This window comes from Geospiza fortis, unplaced genomic scaffold (genome assembly GCF_000277835.1).
Source record: "Geospiza fortis unplaced genomic scaffold, GeoFor_1.0 scaffold164, whole genome shotgun sequence".
NCBI classification, from domain to species: domain Eukaryota; kingdom Metazoa; phylum Chordata; class Aves; order Passeriformes; family Thraupidae; genus Geospiza; species Geospiza fortis.
The window spans coordinates 2,209,846-2,224,356 of NW_005054426.1; the positions used below are offsets into that span (position 1 = coordinate 2,209,846).

At 39.0% G+C, this 14,511-nt stretch overlaps 1 protein-coding gene across 5 annotated transcripts in view; it reads left to right on the top strand.

Moving 5' to 3' along the window:
- The first annotated feature begins 243 nt into the window (after window positions 1-243).
- Window positions 244-14,511, top strand: part of PACSIN2 (protein kinase C and casein kinase substrate in neurons 2) — a 31,269-nt gene continuing 17,001 nt past the window's right edge. For 4 of the 5 annotated variants that reach the window (XM_014309413.2, XM_031061795.1, XM_031061797.1 and 1 more), the window contains exons 1-4: window positions 246-361; window positions 11,300-11,456; window positions 12,178-12,413; window positions 13,091-13,246. In XM_014309413.2, the coding sequence (XP_014164888.1) occupies window positions 302-361; window positions 11,300-11,456; window positions 12,178-12,413; window positions 13,091-13,246 (609 nt within the window). In that variant the 5' untranslated portion in view covers window positions 246-301. Of the gene's footprint in view, window positions 362-11,299; window positions 11,457-12,177; window positions 12,414-13,090; window positions 13,247-14,511 lie in introns of all 5 variants that reach the window. The other variant, XM_005426864.2, reaches the window with a different exon arrangement.

Consider the following 14,511-nt stretch of genomic DNA (forward strand, 5'->3'; position numbering starts at 1 on the left):
TATCATTAAATGAACTCAAGAGTCTAGTGAAATGTGATATAAGCAGATGCATTGAGTGTTTTCTGGACAGCCAATGTCAGGATAAGAGCTACAAACTGTGGTAGAAGTTTTCTGTTCCAAAATGCCCTGTGTGGTTACCTTTGGCATCTCTAGATATCAAAATACTGAATGAAGTTGCTTACGATAATTTTTTTTCATAATTCAAAACTCCATTAATAATGCTCATAATATTTTTCCTTATTTTTTACAGATTCTGAAGGTGTTTAAGCTCTGAATACTTACAAGCTCTTCATATATAACAATGTCTGGCTCATATGATGATTCCGTTGGAGTAGAAGTTTCTAGTGATAGCTTCTGGGAGGTAATCCAAATGTTCTGTTCAATATTTTGATTTTATTTTTTACTTGTATCGTAGAAAATCTGATTTTTGTGCACTGTAAGTTGTGGAGAGAGCTGCAATACAAGACACATTGGTTATTGTGATCTGCAGAAATAGCCTTCAGGGTAAAAATTACCTTTTGGACTTTGACCTGTTTCTTTTGAGGGCTTTAATGGGCACAAACTTGAGGATCACCCACTTGGGTATGGTATGAAATTCAGAACTGAACCTTTGTCAGTTTTTATTGTCAAGGAAGGCCTTATGTGAGTAGCTTTTTAAATGATCAGTGTTAAATCTGAAGTAACTGTTCCAAGCTACTGTAAGTATACATAAATTACAAAAGTAAGATACTGTGTGGATGTACTGCCTGACTCCTGTTTGTATCTAGATAGAAGTATAAACTTTCTTGAGACAAGTTATTCTTATCTCAGTGTAAAAGCATACATACAGAAAGAGAATATGAAGTACTTTGTAATATCAGCAATTTGTACTGTGCCAATCTGACAGAGACTTTCAGATGCTGTGATAATTTCCTTTCCTGAAGAAAGGAAAATTCATAAAGCAGAAATACTTTTACAAAAACAAGTCTTTTTCTTTGAGTAAAAAGAAAGGTTTGGCAGTGTCAATACTGACGCAGTTGGAGGTAAGTACACTGTCCAAATTAGCTGTATTCAGTAGGACAAACTTCTGCCATTTTGAGAGGGAGGTCTTTTGAGTTTGAACTATAGCAAACATGAAAATGGCTTGGGGGAACCTGTCTGAATTTACCAGAGACCAATGTTACACAGCTTGGTTTTGGTGACTTGATATTGTACTTCCTTTGAAATGTAAGCTTTTCTAGACTGCTAAACTGTGCTGTTTGTGGTGACAGCATATTACATTTTGATGCAGATCTCCCATGTTTTTTCAGTATATTCTCTAAAAGGCCTAATGCTAGTGAGGGTCTGTTGAGTACAGTTTTTTGAGGAGATGATTACAATTATATTAAATATATCTGTCTCATTTATAAAGAAATTCTTTTAAAGTCACTGTATTTTAAGCCTTGACCCATTTTGTTGTAAGGGTGCTCTGTAGGATGACTGCAGACAGGCTGTGGGACCATTTGATGTATAACCACAAAGATTGTTCTTGTTAAAATGATAATTGGAAAGTCATGGCAATCAGGTGAAATTCCAGGTGACAGGAAAGAGTTAAACATTGTACCTGGCTTTAAAAGGGGTAGAAAGAAGAACCCTGAGAACTACTGCTCTTGGAGGTGTCTCTCAACTGGCTGTGATCCTGAACAATCTGAGCTATCGCGCCTGCTTTGAGCAGGGGATTGGGCTACCTGATCTCCAGAGGGTCCTTCCAACCTCAGTTTTACTGTGTGGTTTGTTTTATGCTGAGGCAACTTCCTCAGCAGGCTTGCTTGTTAGAAGTGTTTCAAAATAAAATGAGGAGGCAGGCAGGAAAAAAGAATTCTGGAGGGATATTTTGATGTGTGTTGCGTATCGTATACTTGGCAGAAGAACATGATTTCTGGCTGGCTGTTCTGTACCAAGCTGTTGTCTTCCATCAGATAATCATGTCTGGAAGCATAAAAGCTGAGTGAGTAAGAATGGCATTTTCTGTAAACTAGGATGATTATGTTTGGACAAATTTGAACTCAAAGAATTAAATCCAATAAAGAATGATCAGAAATGGCAATTACCTTAAATGAAGGCCTTCATGAAGGTTTGTTTAAATGTATTTGGTGCTTATTATAGGTGGCTTATTTGTGTTTGTGCTATTGGCGACTTATTTTACATCATTTTGTAAATATCACTACTTAAGTTTGTTTCCTTGGACTTGTCTGTGTATTCTTTCCAAAAGGTCAGGACTGCAGTCTGTTTCATAAGCAATGTGAATAGACTAATGTGTAGTGCATGAGCATACCTTTCTTTATCCTTGGATAAGGAAATGTTAGACTTCTGTTTAGCAATCCGTTGGTTTCTTTATAGGTTTTTTTGTGCTTTCTCTTTTTTGATGTATAACCACAAAGATTGTCTTGTTAAAATGGTGCTTGGAAAGCTATGGCAATCAGGTGAAATTCCAGGTGACAGGAAGGAGTGAAACATTGTACCTGGCTTTAAAAGGGGTAAGAAAGAGGACTCTGGTAACTACTGACCTGTCAAACTCACCTTTGTGCCTGGGAAGATCATAGGACAGACTCTCTTAGAAGCTCTGATAAGGCACAAGGAGGACAGGGAGGTGATTTGAAACAACCAAGGGCAAATCTTGCATGAGCAACCTTGTGGCCTTTTCCAGTGGAGCAGCTCCATCAGTGGGCAAGAGAAAGGGTACAAGTGTCATTTATGTGGATTGCTGTAAAGCCTTTGGCATGGTCCCCCACAACATCCTTCTCCCCAAGTTGGGGAGACATGGATTCTGTGAGTGGATTGCTGGATGGAAAAGGAATTAGTTGGGTGGTTGCATCCAGAGGGAAGCAATCCGTGGCTCAGAATCCCAAGGGACATTGGTTACAAGTGGTGTCCCTCAGGGGTCCATACTGGGACCAGTATTTAATATCTTCATTAATGGCATAGAGGGATCAAGGGCACCTTTGGCAGCTTTGCAAATGACACCAAGCTGAAGGTGCAGTGACAATCCAAAGGGACCTGGACAAGCTTGAGCAGTGGCCCATGGGAATCTCATGAGGTTTCACCAGACCAAGTGCTGGTGCTGCCCGTCTTGGGCACATCCCTGAGTGTGATGGATCCAGGCAGGGGATGAGCAGAGGGAGCAGCCCTGGCAGAAGGACTTGGGTGGGTGAGAGCTGTGGGTGAGAGCTGGCCCTGCCCCAACCCAGAGCCCCCCTGTGCTGGGCTGCACCCAGAGCCCCAGGGCAGCAGGGCAGGGGGGATTCTGCCCCTCTGCCCCTCTCTGCTGAGCCCCCCCTGCAGGGCTGCATCCAGCCCTGGGCCCAGCACAGGAAGGACAGGGAGCTGCTGGAGCCAGGCCAGAGCAGGGGCACCAAGGGGATCAGAGGGATGGAGCAGCTCTGCTAGGAGGAAAGGCTGAGGGAATTGGGATTGTTCAGCCTGGAGAAGAGAAGGCTTTGGGGTGACCTCATTGTGGCCTTGCAGTGCCTGAAGGGAGCCCACAGGAAAGATGGAGAGAGACTCTTGACAAGGGCCTGGAATGACAGGACAAGGGGCAATGGCTTCACACTGACAGAGAGCAGGTTTAGATTGGATATCAGGAAGAAATTCTTCCCTGTGAGGAAGAACCTGGGCAACAGGTTGCCCAGAGGAGCTGTGTCTCATCCCTGGCAGTGTCCAAGGCCAGGTTGCATGGGGCTCTGAGCAAGCTGGGATAGTGGATGGTGTCCCTGCCCATGGCAGGGGGTAGAACTGGATGATCTTTAACATCCCTTCCAACCCAAGCCATCCCATGATACTTCTCGTTTGGAGTCATCTACCCAAACTAAATTTGACTGCTATTTAGTCGAAAACCCATCCTTTTTTATATGTTCTGAATTGGTTGGTTTTTTTCTGAAGACTGCAACTTTGAATTCTGGTCTTAATCTTTCTCAAAAGGGTTAAACAGCTTTGATCAATGTGTTCTGTTTGATTTGATTAGAAAAGCTGTGGTGCCTCTGGAGTGCCAGCTGAGTGCTTTATGCCTCAGGTCATAGGAAGTAAAGAACTCCTAATCAGTTCAGAAGTTGTTTTGTTACTACAGATTCTGATATTTAAACTCTTGTTAGAGGTTTTTCAAGATTTTTGACACAGTACGTTTTTTCTTTGTTTTTAAAGTCAGCTTGCAGTTTGTTAAAAGCCACATTTGTTGATATGTTTTAGTGCCACAGCTGCCAAGCAGTGAATGTATTTGAACTTGGCTGTGGCACAGAAGTGTCAGTCTGGCAGGGTGAGCTTTCAAGTTTGTTCCCTCACACTCCAAAATAGCTCAGATGTATTTACCTTTGAACTGTGCTGCGAAGTCCATCTTTTTCTTAAAGGCATTTTGGAAAGAGTGAGGTGGCTGGCTGTGGGACCTAGCTGAAAAACTGACTGTCAAAGCTGTTTTTTGCTCACTGTATATCTGTTGAAACTAAAACATTTTCAGTTGTTGAAAGTTGGTTGTTCTGTTGAGCTGATGAGAACTGTACCTAATAAAATGTTGATAAGTGACCTTCAAAACTTTAGCCATTGCCATTGACAGAAATTTCATTGTCTTTAGGATGTGAAACACTTTGTTCTCTATCAGTTTGCTGACTCTAGAAGGCTTTGGATTCTTTTGGAACTGTCACTGCCTTTGCTATGGTTTCTTACTAAAAAATGTAAATCTGGAGTCTGTAGTTGCCTGGTAGTAGATTTGCTACTCTAACCTTGTCTGGTTGCATATCCTCAGACTGTCCATGGAGCAGTTCAATACAGGTTACTTCATCTGTTAAACTTTTTTATTAAGTTGCTATTTCAATACTGTTCATGGAAATTTCCAGTTCTGGCACATAGAGTTAAGTTCAGTGCTGGAAATACAATACAAATAGTAACTTGTTTCCTCTAAAGGTTAATAGTTTTTATTACAACATAGATATTGTTATCAGGTTCTGATTTGTGGTTGGGAAATTGCTGTCTTGTTGAAAGGGAATTGGAGAAGTTGCTGTTTGAACTTGTGTTCATGGTGATGGCTTACTGTAGATCTGGCAGTCAAAAAATATGGGTAGGTCAAGGCTTAGGCAGGGGTAGTATCTTGTATCAGAACAGCTGATGTGAGTGAAAAAACAAGCTTTCAGAATTATACGTGTTCGTTAAGTGTGCCAAAGAAATAGCAGCACCTTTCTTAATTAAATGGAAGGGTTTTTTTGTATTGGGTAAAACCAAGATACTACTTTAAGGCTTTTTGTCTTCTAGCAGGATGACAAATCTTTTTCAGTAGAACAAATCCTTTTCTTCTTTAATTTCTTTAGGTGTTTAGTCAATAAAAGTACTTTAGGAGTCAGAGAATTTTGTATGTGTTTTAATATAGCTTGCTTAGAGAACAAAGAATTGCAAAACATGAAGAAAAGACTTTCTGAAGGGTAATTCTCACAATAGCACTGGAGAATTTCATCAAAGTTTCAGTTGTAGTAGTGTCTTAAATTGCCTAAGAGATGGAAATTTCACTCTCCTAATTTATTTTTCTGTCAAGCCTCAATGTACCTTGGTGTGTCTGGTTAAGCTCATGACTCTCTCTGGGTGTGGAAATCCTAGAGACTGAGGAATATGTTGATATGCTCCAAGAAGGGATTCCTTCATCTGTTTTGATTGGCTGACAAGGATGATGTGCTCTGGGTAATCAAAGATTGTTGCTGATTGCCTGAAGCGGGTGGCAGCAGGTTTTCCAAGGGAAAGTGGAAAAGGTACAGTTTGAAAGCCTTTCTGTTTCTTTCTCAGCTATCATATGGTGTTTAAGCATTTGCATGACTGCTGTAAATGCATCATAATCATCTAGGGCACTTTCTGCATCCAAAAATAGACCAGTCCAAAAACTGGTTAGTTCCAACATTGTGCTGCTTTAGTTAAACATGAGAAGTGGGCATGAGACCTATTGGCCTTGTCCTGCTGGAGTAGTTTGGAATGTCTATGAAGGAATTTGGTATATTAATAATTAACAAAATGCATCATAAAGTTTGCTTTCTGTTTATTAAGCTCCAGTCTTATGCTGGCAGTCACTATCAGGGATCTATTAAAAGAAAAACACCTTGGGCAAGATGAGACCAATGCTCTTGTTCAGTTACATACCTGTGAAGGTAAGAAAGCCAATGAGTGAGTGTTCCTAGAGATCAAAGTGGAAGTGTATGCATATCTTGCAAGGTAAGACATCAAAAGGAGCAGCTCCCCTGCCTGTGGAGGCACTTACTTTAAATGAGCTTTAGGTCCCTCACAGACTGTGTGTTTCCTTATCTCCCTGACTTTCTGCTAACATCAGCAGCATGGAGCCCATTTATTGCAGGGGTGTTTCAAACACCTACTTACCCAAACAGAAATAGTCACTGAACAGCTGCTAAACCTGCAGCTGGGATTATTTTAGCCCTGTGAGTGATTCCCTTGGAGGACAGGACCTGGTGTGCATTCTGAAGTGCTGAACACAGGGCTTTTGTTGCATTCTGAAGGATTTGCTGACAATCCATTAGCAATATAAGACTTTCAACCTCTCAAAGTAGAAGTTGATCCCCTGTGTAGTATGGATGAATTAAATTTAGCCTCTGTTTGCATTGCCATTGTCCCCTGCCCCCTCCTAACTACATAAAAAACCAACGAACAAACAACTAAAAATCTCCTAACCAAAACAAAAACCCCAACCAACCAAAGCAAGACCCAAATGCAACATTCTGGATAAAAATATTTGGATTCTGCAATAGTGGATTCCTGTCACATAGTTGTTTTTTAAATCTCCTCCTAACTTTGAGCAATGGAATGTTTTTCATTTATGTTGCCAGTGTTTGCTTTACTGGTGTGTTTGGCTTAAGATTTTGTGTGTTTAAGAGCTTCCTCAGGATTTTTCTTGTAACCAGGGGTGAATTTGTATGCATAAACTTAAACTTACTCAGAGATAATAATGCTCATAGGTACTTGGACTGTGTGTGCTAATTATGCACCAAGATAATTATTCTTATTTACAAAAACCACACAGTGGTTGTAGATGTTTAAGCTGGTTGAAATGTTTGGACACTTCCCGTTTGACGTAGCTGGAAAGAAATTTTCCTCACGGTTAAATGGAATGCTGGAAATAGTGTGTGTCCCTGTGTTGGCCATTGGTATGTGTGGGTTTGACTATGAACCTTTAAAGCTTATTATTCCGTTTCATACCTAGGAGTATTTGTCCCTAAAAATACCTTGTTGCATTTCTTTTAATGGTTCCAGTTCATAAAGGCTGATTTGTTATGAATAAGCTCTGCAAGCTTGGAAAAAGAGTTGGCAAATCTATCTTCAGGCATTTGAGACTCCTGAAGTATTTGTGGTATAATGTTTGTCGTGGTGTGCTGAAATTACCTAACAGTAATAGGTTTAGCAATAGCTGAATGTTTGCCACCTTCTGGGCAGTTAACAAATGAAAATACTCTTCTTTTTTCTCTCAGTGTACCAGAAAAACCTGCAAGGTGTGTTTAACACTCTAGGCTTTTGTGCTGCTCTATGAATATGCCTTAAAATAAAAAACAGAGTCTAACAGTTGAGGTGAAGGAGCCTACATAATTTAAGACTCTCCCTTTGTGTTTAGTGCTGTGAAATTGTAGAATAATGAAGTTGCCAACTCTTAGATAAATTCCCACTCAAGATCCTATCAGTGGCAGTGCTTGGCTCCCTTGGTAAAAGGCAAGCTGCCTGCACTGCCAACTATAGGATGATCAGAGGGTGCCTCTGGGGTTTTTTCTGGACCTTACAGATTCCCTAAATCTTCGATTTGGCAGAGGATTTGAGGTGACATTGCTGTGCTCATGCCTGAGAGGAAGTTATAAAATCAGAAGGAATGCTTTCTTGGTTAAGCTACATGGAGACCTGACAGCATCTAGAGTGCCTGTAAGAGATAAATGGGGCAAAATAGGATCAACTGAGATTTATTAGCAAAACTCAGTTTTGGGTTTTTTGGTGTTTTTTTTTTTTTTTGCAGTGGAAAAGGGTTAAAACTGATGGTTAATTCAAATTAGCACAGGTAGAAAGAATGACTCAAAACTATGAATCACAATTTTCCCAGAATGGACTGATTGCATCCAAAAAGTGACCATTATAATGGTATTTTTAAGAAGTAAACTCTTGATTATTTCCTTTTAAAGTGTTTCTGACAACTAAGGGTAAACAGCAAGTGAATTTGATATCATGTAATAAACTATCTCTTTCAGATGGATGTATTGTTTATGCTAAAATGAAAGCGGGCTATAGTTTTTAAATATCTATTGTTCTACTTGAAATGGTAAGAAAGTTTGTAGTCTTACAAGTTACTTTTCTGAAACAAATATTTTATGTGTAGGATGTGAAGACTTAGAACTTCATGTCATAACTTCATTCATATCTTAGTTGTCTGCTGTCTGTTTAGCAAGAAATAGTGCAATGCTCAGAATGATCAGGAAATTATTCTAACTAGCAAAATCATGTATGTTCATGTACTGTACAGGGCTAATTGAGAAGTGTGAAAATTGCCAGGTATTATGTAAAATGGCTCTGGCTGAAACAAAGAAGCAAAGGATTTTTTTTGTTTGTGTTGTTCCTGATGAGTTGCTACAAATAAAAGAATTCTTCATTTTTAATTTGCTCAAATACTTCTTGTGAAGGGGAAGGGGGAAGTCTTGCAGAATTTACCATTTGCCTCAGAAATTGGAGAGAAGAGTCTTGAATAAACAATGTATAAGATAATGTTTTTCAGAGTTCAGGGTGTCTTGAGTGTGCTTCTAGATTTTTTATTTATTGTTTTAACTTCTCTACAGTTAATCTAGTAGTTCCTTGGCAACCTAAAGACTGAAATTATTTTCCCTTTACTTGGCTCTGTGGCCTAAGGACCTTGTGTCTCAAATCTTATGTCCTACAGTGACAAGCTGCACATTCCACATCTCTAAAATGTCTCATTGCAGTGTCCCTAACTTAAAATGCAATTTTTAAAAGAAGCCACTAGGTTTTCAAAATGTTATATGCCAAGTTATATAACTTATGTTCTCTGTCATGGAACACAGAAAAAATGGCATATTTCCAAAATTCTAGCATTCCTGATAGGGCAAATTTCAGTGTAAAAGGCTTTCTTTGCAATACCAGGTTATTTTCTAGTATTGTGGGCCTTGTTCCTCTTTATACTGATTCTAAACGGTGATGCTGAGTTCCTTCAGTGCTCCTGTGAGGAGGAGGACGAGGTGGTGGGTGAATTATCTGTGGTGTGCATGCAGCTCTTTAAAGGTGCCCTTATGTGATAGCAGTGAATGGTCACAGGTAAACTCAGTTCAGTTCTCTGAATATCTGCCTGAAATTTGGCAACTGCTTGATGTTACCATGAGGTTAGAGTTTGCTCAGAATGAAAGGATTAAATATACCACAAGGCAGCCAGCTGTCATTCAATATTACCATTTAAAATGCTAATTTAATAGTGAGAATTTATGAAAGGAAATGTTCGTGCTACAGACATAAATCCCTGGGCACATAACTGGAGACACAAATTGATGCTAATATAAGGCTTCAGTAGTTGTGCCAAGTTAACATAACCTGTTTTGAAAGTCTGCTTGATTGTGAACCTACAGCTGGAGTAATTCTGAGCAGATGAATGATTTGTCTTTCATTACAAAGACTGTAGATGTTCTTGGAGGTATTTAATTCCCTTAACATTTTGATTGCATATATAACTGCCTACTTCTCCATTTCCATTTCTCCTGAAAATAGAAGGTTATTTTTCATGCTTTCTTGGTAATAGATGCAATCAGTTGACATGGATGCATTGACTCTCTCTGATAGCTTCTTATCTTCAGTTATATTGTGGCTTATGTTTAAATGGGCAGGGGGGGTGTGTATGCATTTGATTAGACAAATCAGTGACTGCTAGCTAATGCCTTACTTAGATGCTAACTAAATTCCTTTGATCTGTTGAAATGGATCTAGTCTAAACCAAAAAACATGCTCAGATGAATTCTTTGGAGCCACTAAGAGAAATGGTTTTGTCATATCATTAATGGTTTTGATTTTATTTTTTCCCCAGATTTAATGAGAAGACCTAGCATATGTCTGTATTTATAGTATAGTCATTTATTCATCCAGCACTTAGTATAGGGATTTTTCCCCCCTTTTAAGAGTATACCATTGTTCTCAAACAAATGGCTTGCATGTGCGTCTGCTGACAAAATTCCGAATAAATGTGAACCTAAAAGTTGGATGTTTTTCTCTGTCAGATGTGAAGCAGATATGATTCAAATGTAAAAATGACTAACACACTTTGAGTATTTGAATATTTAATCTACTGCCTTGCTGCTAATCTTTGTTTTTCAGTCAGGTGGTTTGGACAGATAAGAAACTGGCTGCAATATTTAATAGCCTGTGCAAGTTCTCTTAACAGAGTTCTTAGGTCTTGTTTAATGTTTACAAAAGCCAGCCTGAGTGACCTTGAATTCAGTGGAAATGTTACTCTGGGAGCAGTGTAAGGCTTTCTTCCCTTTCAGACATTTAGATTTGTTATTCCACATTGCTGTGTGCACAAGAGTGAAAGGGGAGTGTTAATTGTATCATGGATGTTCATTATATGGTGTACGTTTTGCTCCATGTCCTCATTTTATTATCGGTTGTACAATGAGCAACTGTGGGGTTTTTTTTCCCTTTAGTATTTACAATTCTAAGTGTGGTAATTCCACATCGTTGCTGTCAGTATCTTCCCACATTAAATTCTAGAGTACACTTTGGAAATAATTGCTATCTGGTTTTTCAGCAGTGACTGCATTCTTAAAAACTATTATTATGGTTGATAGATATGTTGCAATGCTCCTTTGTATGTCTCTGCAGTTTTATTAATCCTGAAAGACTAAACACAGCATAAAATTAAGGTATTAGGTACTTGATAATGAATATTGAAGAGGGAAAGAATACTCTCTTATTTCTCTTAATTTTCTTCACTATCTAGAGCATTACTAAGAAATAATAATGCAGAACAATTGCGGTGACTGCCCAAAATTACATTGCAGACTTAATAAAATGTAATAAAGCTTTCACTTTTAAAATTAACAACTTTTAGCCTTTGCTGCATTGTTGCAGTTAGGTTTTATGATTAATTTATGATTAATTTTAATGTTTCAGTTAGGTTTTATGATTAATTGATTTAAGATAAATGAACCTGATTCCATAATTGATTATTTCCTGCTGTATTATCTTCCTCTTAGTTTACAGTATTTCTGTTAATTAAAGGTTTATCTTGTTTTCAGAGCTTTCAAGCAGAAATTAAGTATTTGTCTCTTGGTAGGTTGGAAATTACAAAAGGACAGTAAAACGAATTGATGATGGCCACAGACTTTGCAATGATCTCATGAACTGTATTCATGAACGGGCACGGATAGAGAAGGTCTATGCTCAGCAGCTCACAGAATGGGCTAAAAGGTGGAAGCAACTCGTGGAGAAAGGTAATGCTGAGTTTGAACTCTGACAACTTTCACAAATAGAAAAAAATGTTTTTATATATATTTGTTTGGTAAGTACAAAGTAGAAATACTGTATGTTTTAGCCTATAATGGAGTTTTTCAAGAGGCTCAGTAATGTCACAAATGACCAAGCTTTTTTGGATTAAAACCCAACCAAGCAAAGCCCTGCTTTTTTCCAAGTTCACTTGCTTCTTGCTGAAGCAGATGAATCTTGACTCCAGTACCGAGTTATGTTCTAGAGAACTGTCTGTTTCTCAGTAATTACCAGTACAGTTTGAAAAGGGATTCTGAATAACAAGGGGGCAGTGACTGTGGCGAAAAACTGGTAATTAAAGACCTGGGCATTGCTCTAATGGAAGGCTAAGGTGATGCTATTTGATATATTCTGGAATAGTTTATCCTTCCATGGTTATTCACCCCTCAAAAAGTATGTTGAGAAACTGAAGGCAGTTCAGTGGAATACGTGGAATACTAAGAATTGTGGTACAGGGCTGAGGACTCCAGACTAAATGAGTATTATTTTTTTCTGGCTTAAAAGTTTGTAATACTCTAAATTTATATGAAAAGAAATTGTTCCCTTTTCTAGGTTTGCATCAACATTGTTTACAAGTGAATATAAATCAATAGTTTCAGGTAGTTTCTTGGGAATATAAGTTCCATGTGGGTGATGGTTTCTGAGAATGACACTTTTTGTTGTGTTTAGGCCCACAGTATGGAACAGTAGAAAGGGCTTGGTGTGCTTTTATGTCAGAAGCTGAAAAAGTGAGTGAACTACATCTAGAAGTAAAAGGTTCACTGATGAATGAAGATTTTGAAAAAATCAAGAACTGGCAGAAGGAAGCCTTTCATAAGCAAATGATGGGAGGATTTAAGGAAACCAAAGAAGCAGAAGATGGATTTAGGAAAGCTCAGAAACCCTGGGCAAAAAAGCTGAAAGAGGTACAGCAGTAGATTATGTATTAGATATCCTGTGTTATCATATACTAATGTTTTAAATCTCTATAAGGGAGTAAACTCCCTATTCTTTCTGCTGGACCCTCCTTTCTCTTAAAGATCTCTTGCTTTCTGTCCTCTTCTGAAAATAAATATTTTTCTCTTGGTCTCTCCTAATCTTGGTGAATTCAGTGAAAATCTGGGAAAAGTGAAATTTAAGCTATCATTTTAACACTATCTTATTTCATGCAATTGAAAGTTATGAATTGCTCAAATAAATGAGGGAAAATGTATTTGTGGGTTTCCCCCCTCTCATATAACATTATTCTTAAATAACAGGTTGGTAGAAGAAGGGGGAGCAGGTGAATATGGGCATGAGTGAGAAGTGTTTAGTTGGGGACTTTCTGTAAAGCTTTTGTTGAGTCTGTTCAACACTTCTCTAAGCTGTGTGAGTGGCATTTCTTGTATGGTGAAAGAATGCTCCAATGATTTCCTTATGGTGATTCTTATGTGTTGTTCATTCTTTGGCCTAAATGAAAACAATTTCCCCCTCTCCCCCAAAAAAGAAAAATCATCCTGAAAACAAAATCTGACCGTTTCTTCGTTGCAACATGATTTTATGGCTAAGTTTTTATGGTTGCTGTAGACTGTTCCAGATGCAAAGATTCAAACCCCTTTTATAGGTGGAAGCTGCAAAGAAAGCTTACCATGCTGCCTGCAAGGAGGAGAAACTGGCTATATCCAGAGAAACAAACAGCAAAGCTGATCCAGCACTGAATCCTGAGCAACTCAAGAAATTACAAGACAAAGTGGAGAGAAGCAAACAAGATGTACTAAAGGTATACTGAATGTTTTTTTGGTTTTGTTTTTTATGCACACCTATAGCTTGTGCAAATTTAAGCTTTTTTTTCCTCCTGAATGTGCTGTGAACACCAGTTCACATAGCATAGTCAGTTCCAGTTCTGTACCAAAGTTTAATTTTCTCCCAAGAATGTGTTCTTGCCAAATTTTTCTTCTCTGAAGATGAATAATGTATGGCCTCTATTTCATTTAAGTACTTTTGTCACAGACATTTCTTTTATGAAAAATCCTCTCTCAGGATTTTTCCTGGAGAAGTCCAGCACCCAGACATAAACAATAGGTTATCTGCTTCTGTGGAATGCAGCAGGTCAGTTCTGGATTGGCCCAGATTGAGTGTTTGGAGGTAATGGCCAATCCGGAACTGAGCTCTCTCGGACACAGTCTGAGAGAGCAAGGTTTGTTGATCATTCTTTACTTTCTATTCTTAGGTAGCTAGCAGCTTCTGGAAACTCTCCTTTTCATTTTCTTTTTAGTATAGTTATAATAGATGTTTATATCATAACTTAATAAATCAAGCCTTCTGATCATGGAGCCCATCTCGTCTCTTCCTTCACCCCGAAAACCTTGTGGCCAACCGGCGACAATTGGTGACCCCTCGTGTTTCTGAGGACATTTATCACTTGGTGAGACCCCAGAGGAGCATTGCTGCATTTGGGTAAACCCCGAATATGTGGCATTGATGGTCATCTCACAGGTGACCACAGAAGTGGATTTAGCCAGGAGCTGAAGAACCGAAGATCCAGATTTGGACAGAGTTCACAGCAAGGCTGACCACAAAAAGGACCTTTTGAAGCCTCCAGGAAGATGCCCAGAGAGCCTTACAGCCTCGAACAGGAGCTGGCCAGAGAGTGCTGGATTCTCTCAGAAGGTACTATTGGGTTTTCCCTTCCTGAAGATGCCGCCCTGCGATGGTGGTGGCTGGAAAAGTGGACGAATTTTCCCACTGAAACAGAGGTCCATATCTCTCCGTCAGAGGAGAGACAAATTTCCCTCTGGCAAAAATGGGGTAAGGAGGATGGAATTCTCCTGTTGACAAAAGATTTATATGACTTTTTTCGATGGGCAAAGTTCTTTGGATTTTTTACTAATGTTCTATATGCATTGGATTCGTATGTATGGGAATGCATGCAATTTGTCTGCCAAGCTGTTTGGGGTCGGACTTCCCGTGTTCCTCGCATTTATCCCGTCTTCATGGCATTGTTCCCGGTTTTGAAACGAAAAGCAGCTGCCTTTCCCTGGATCG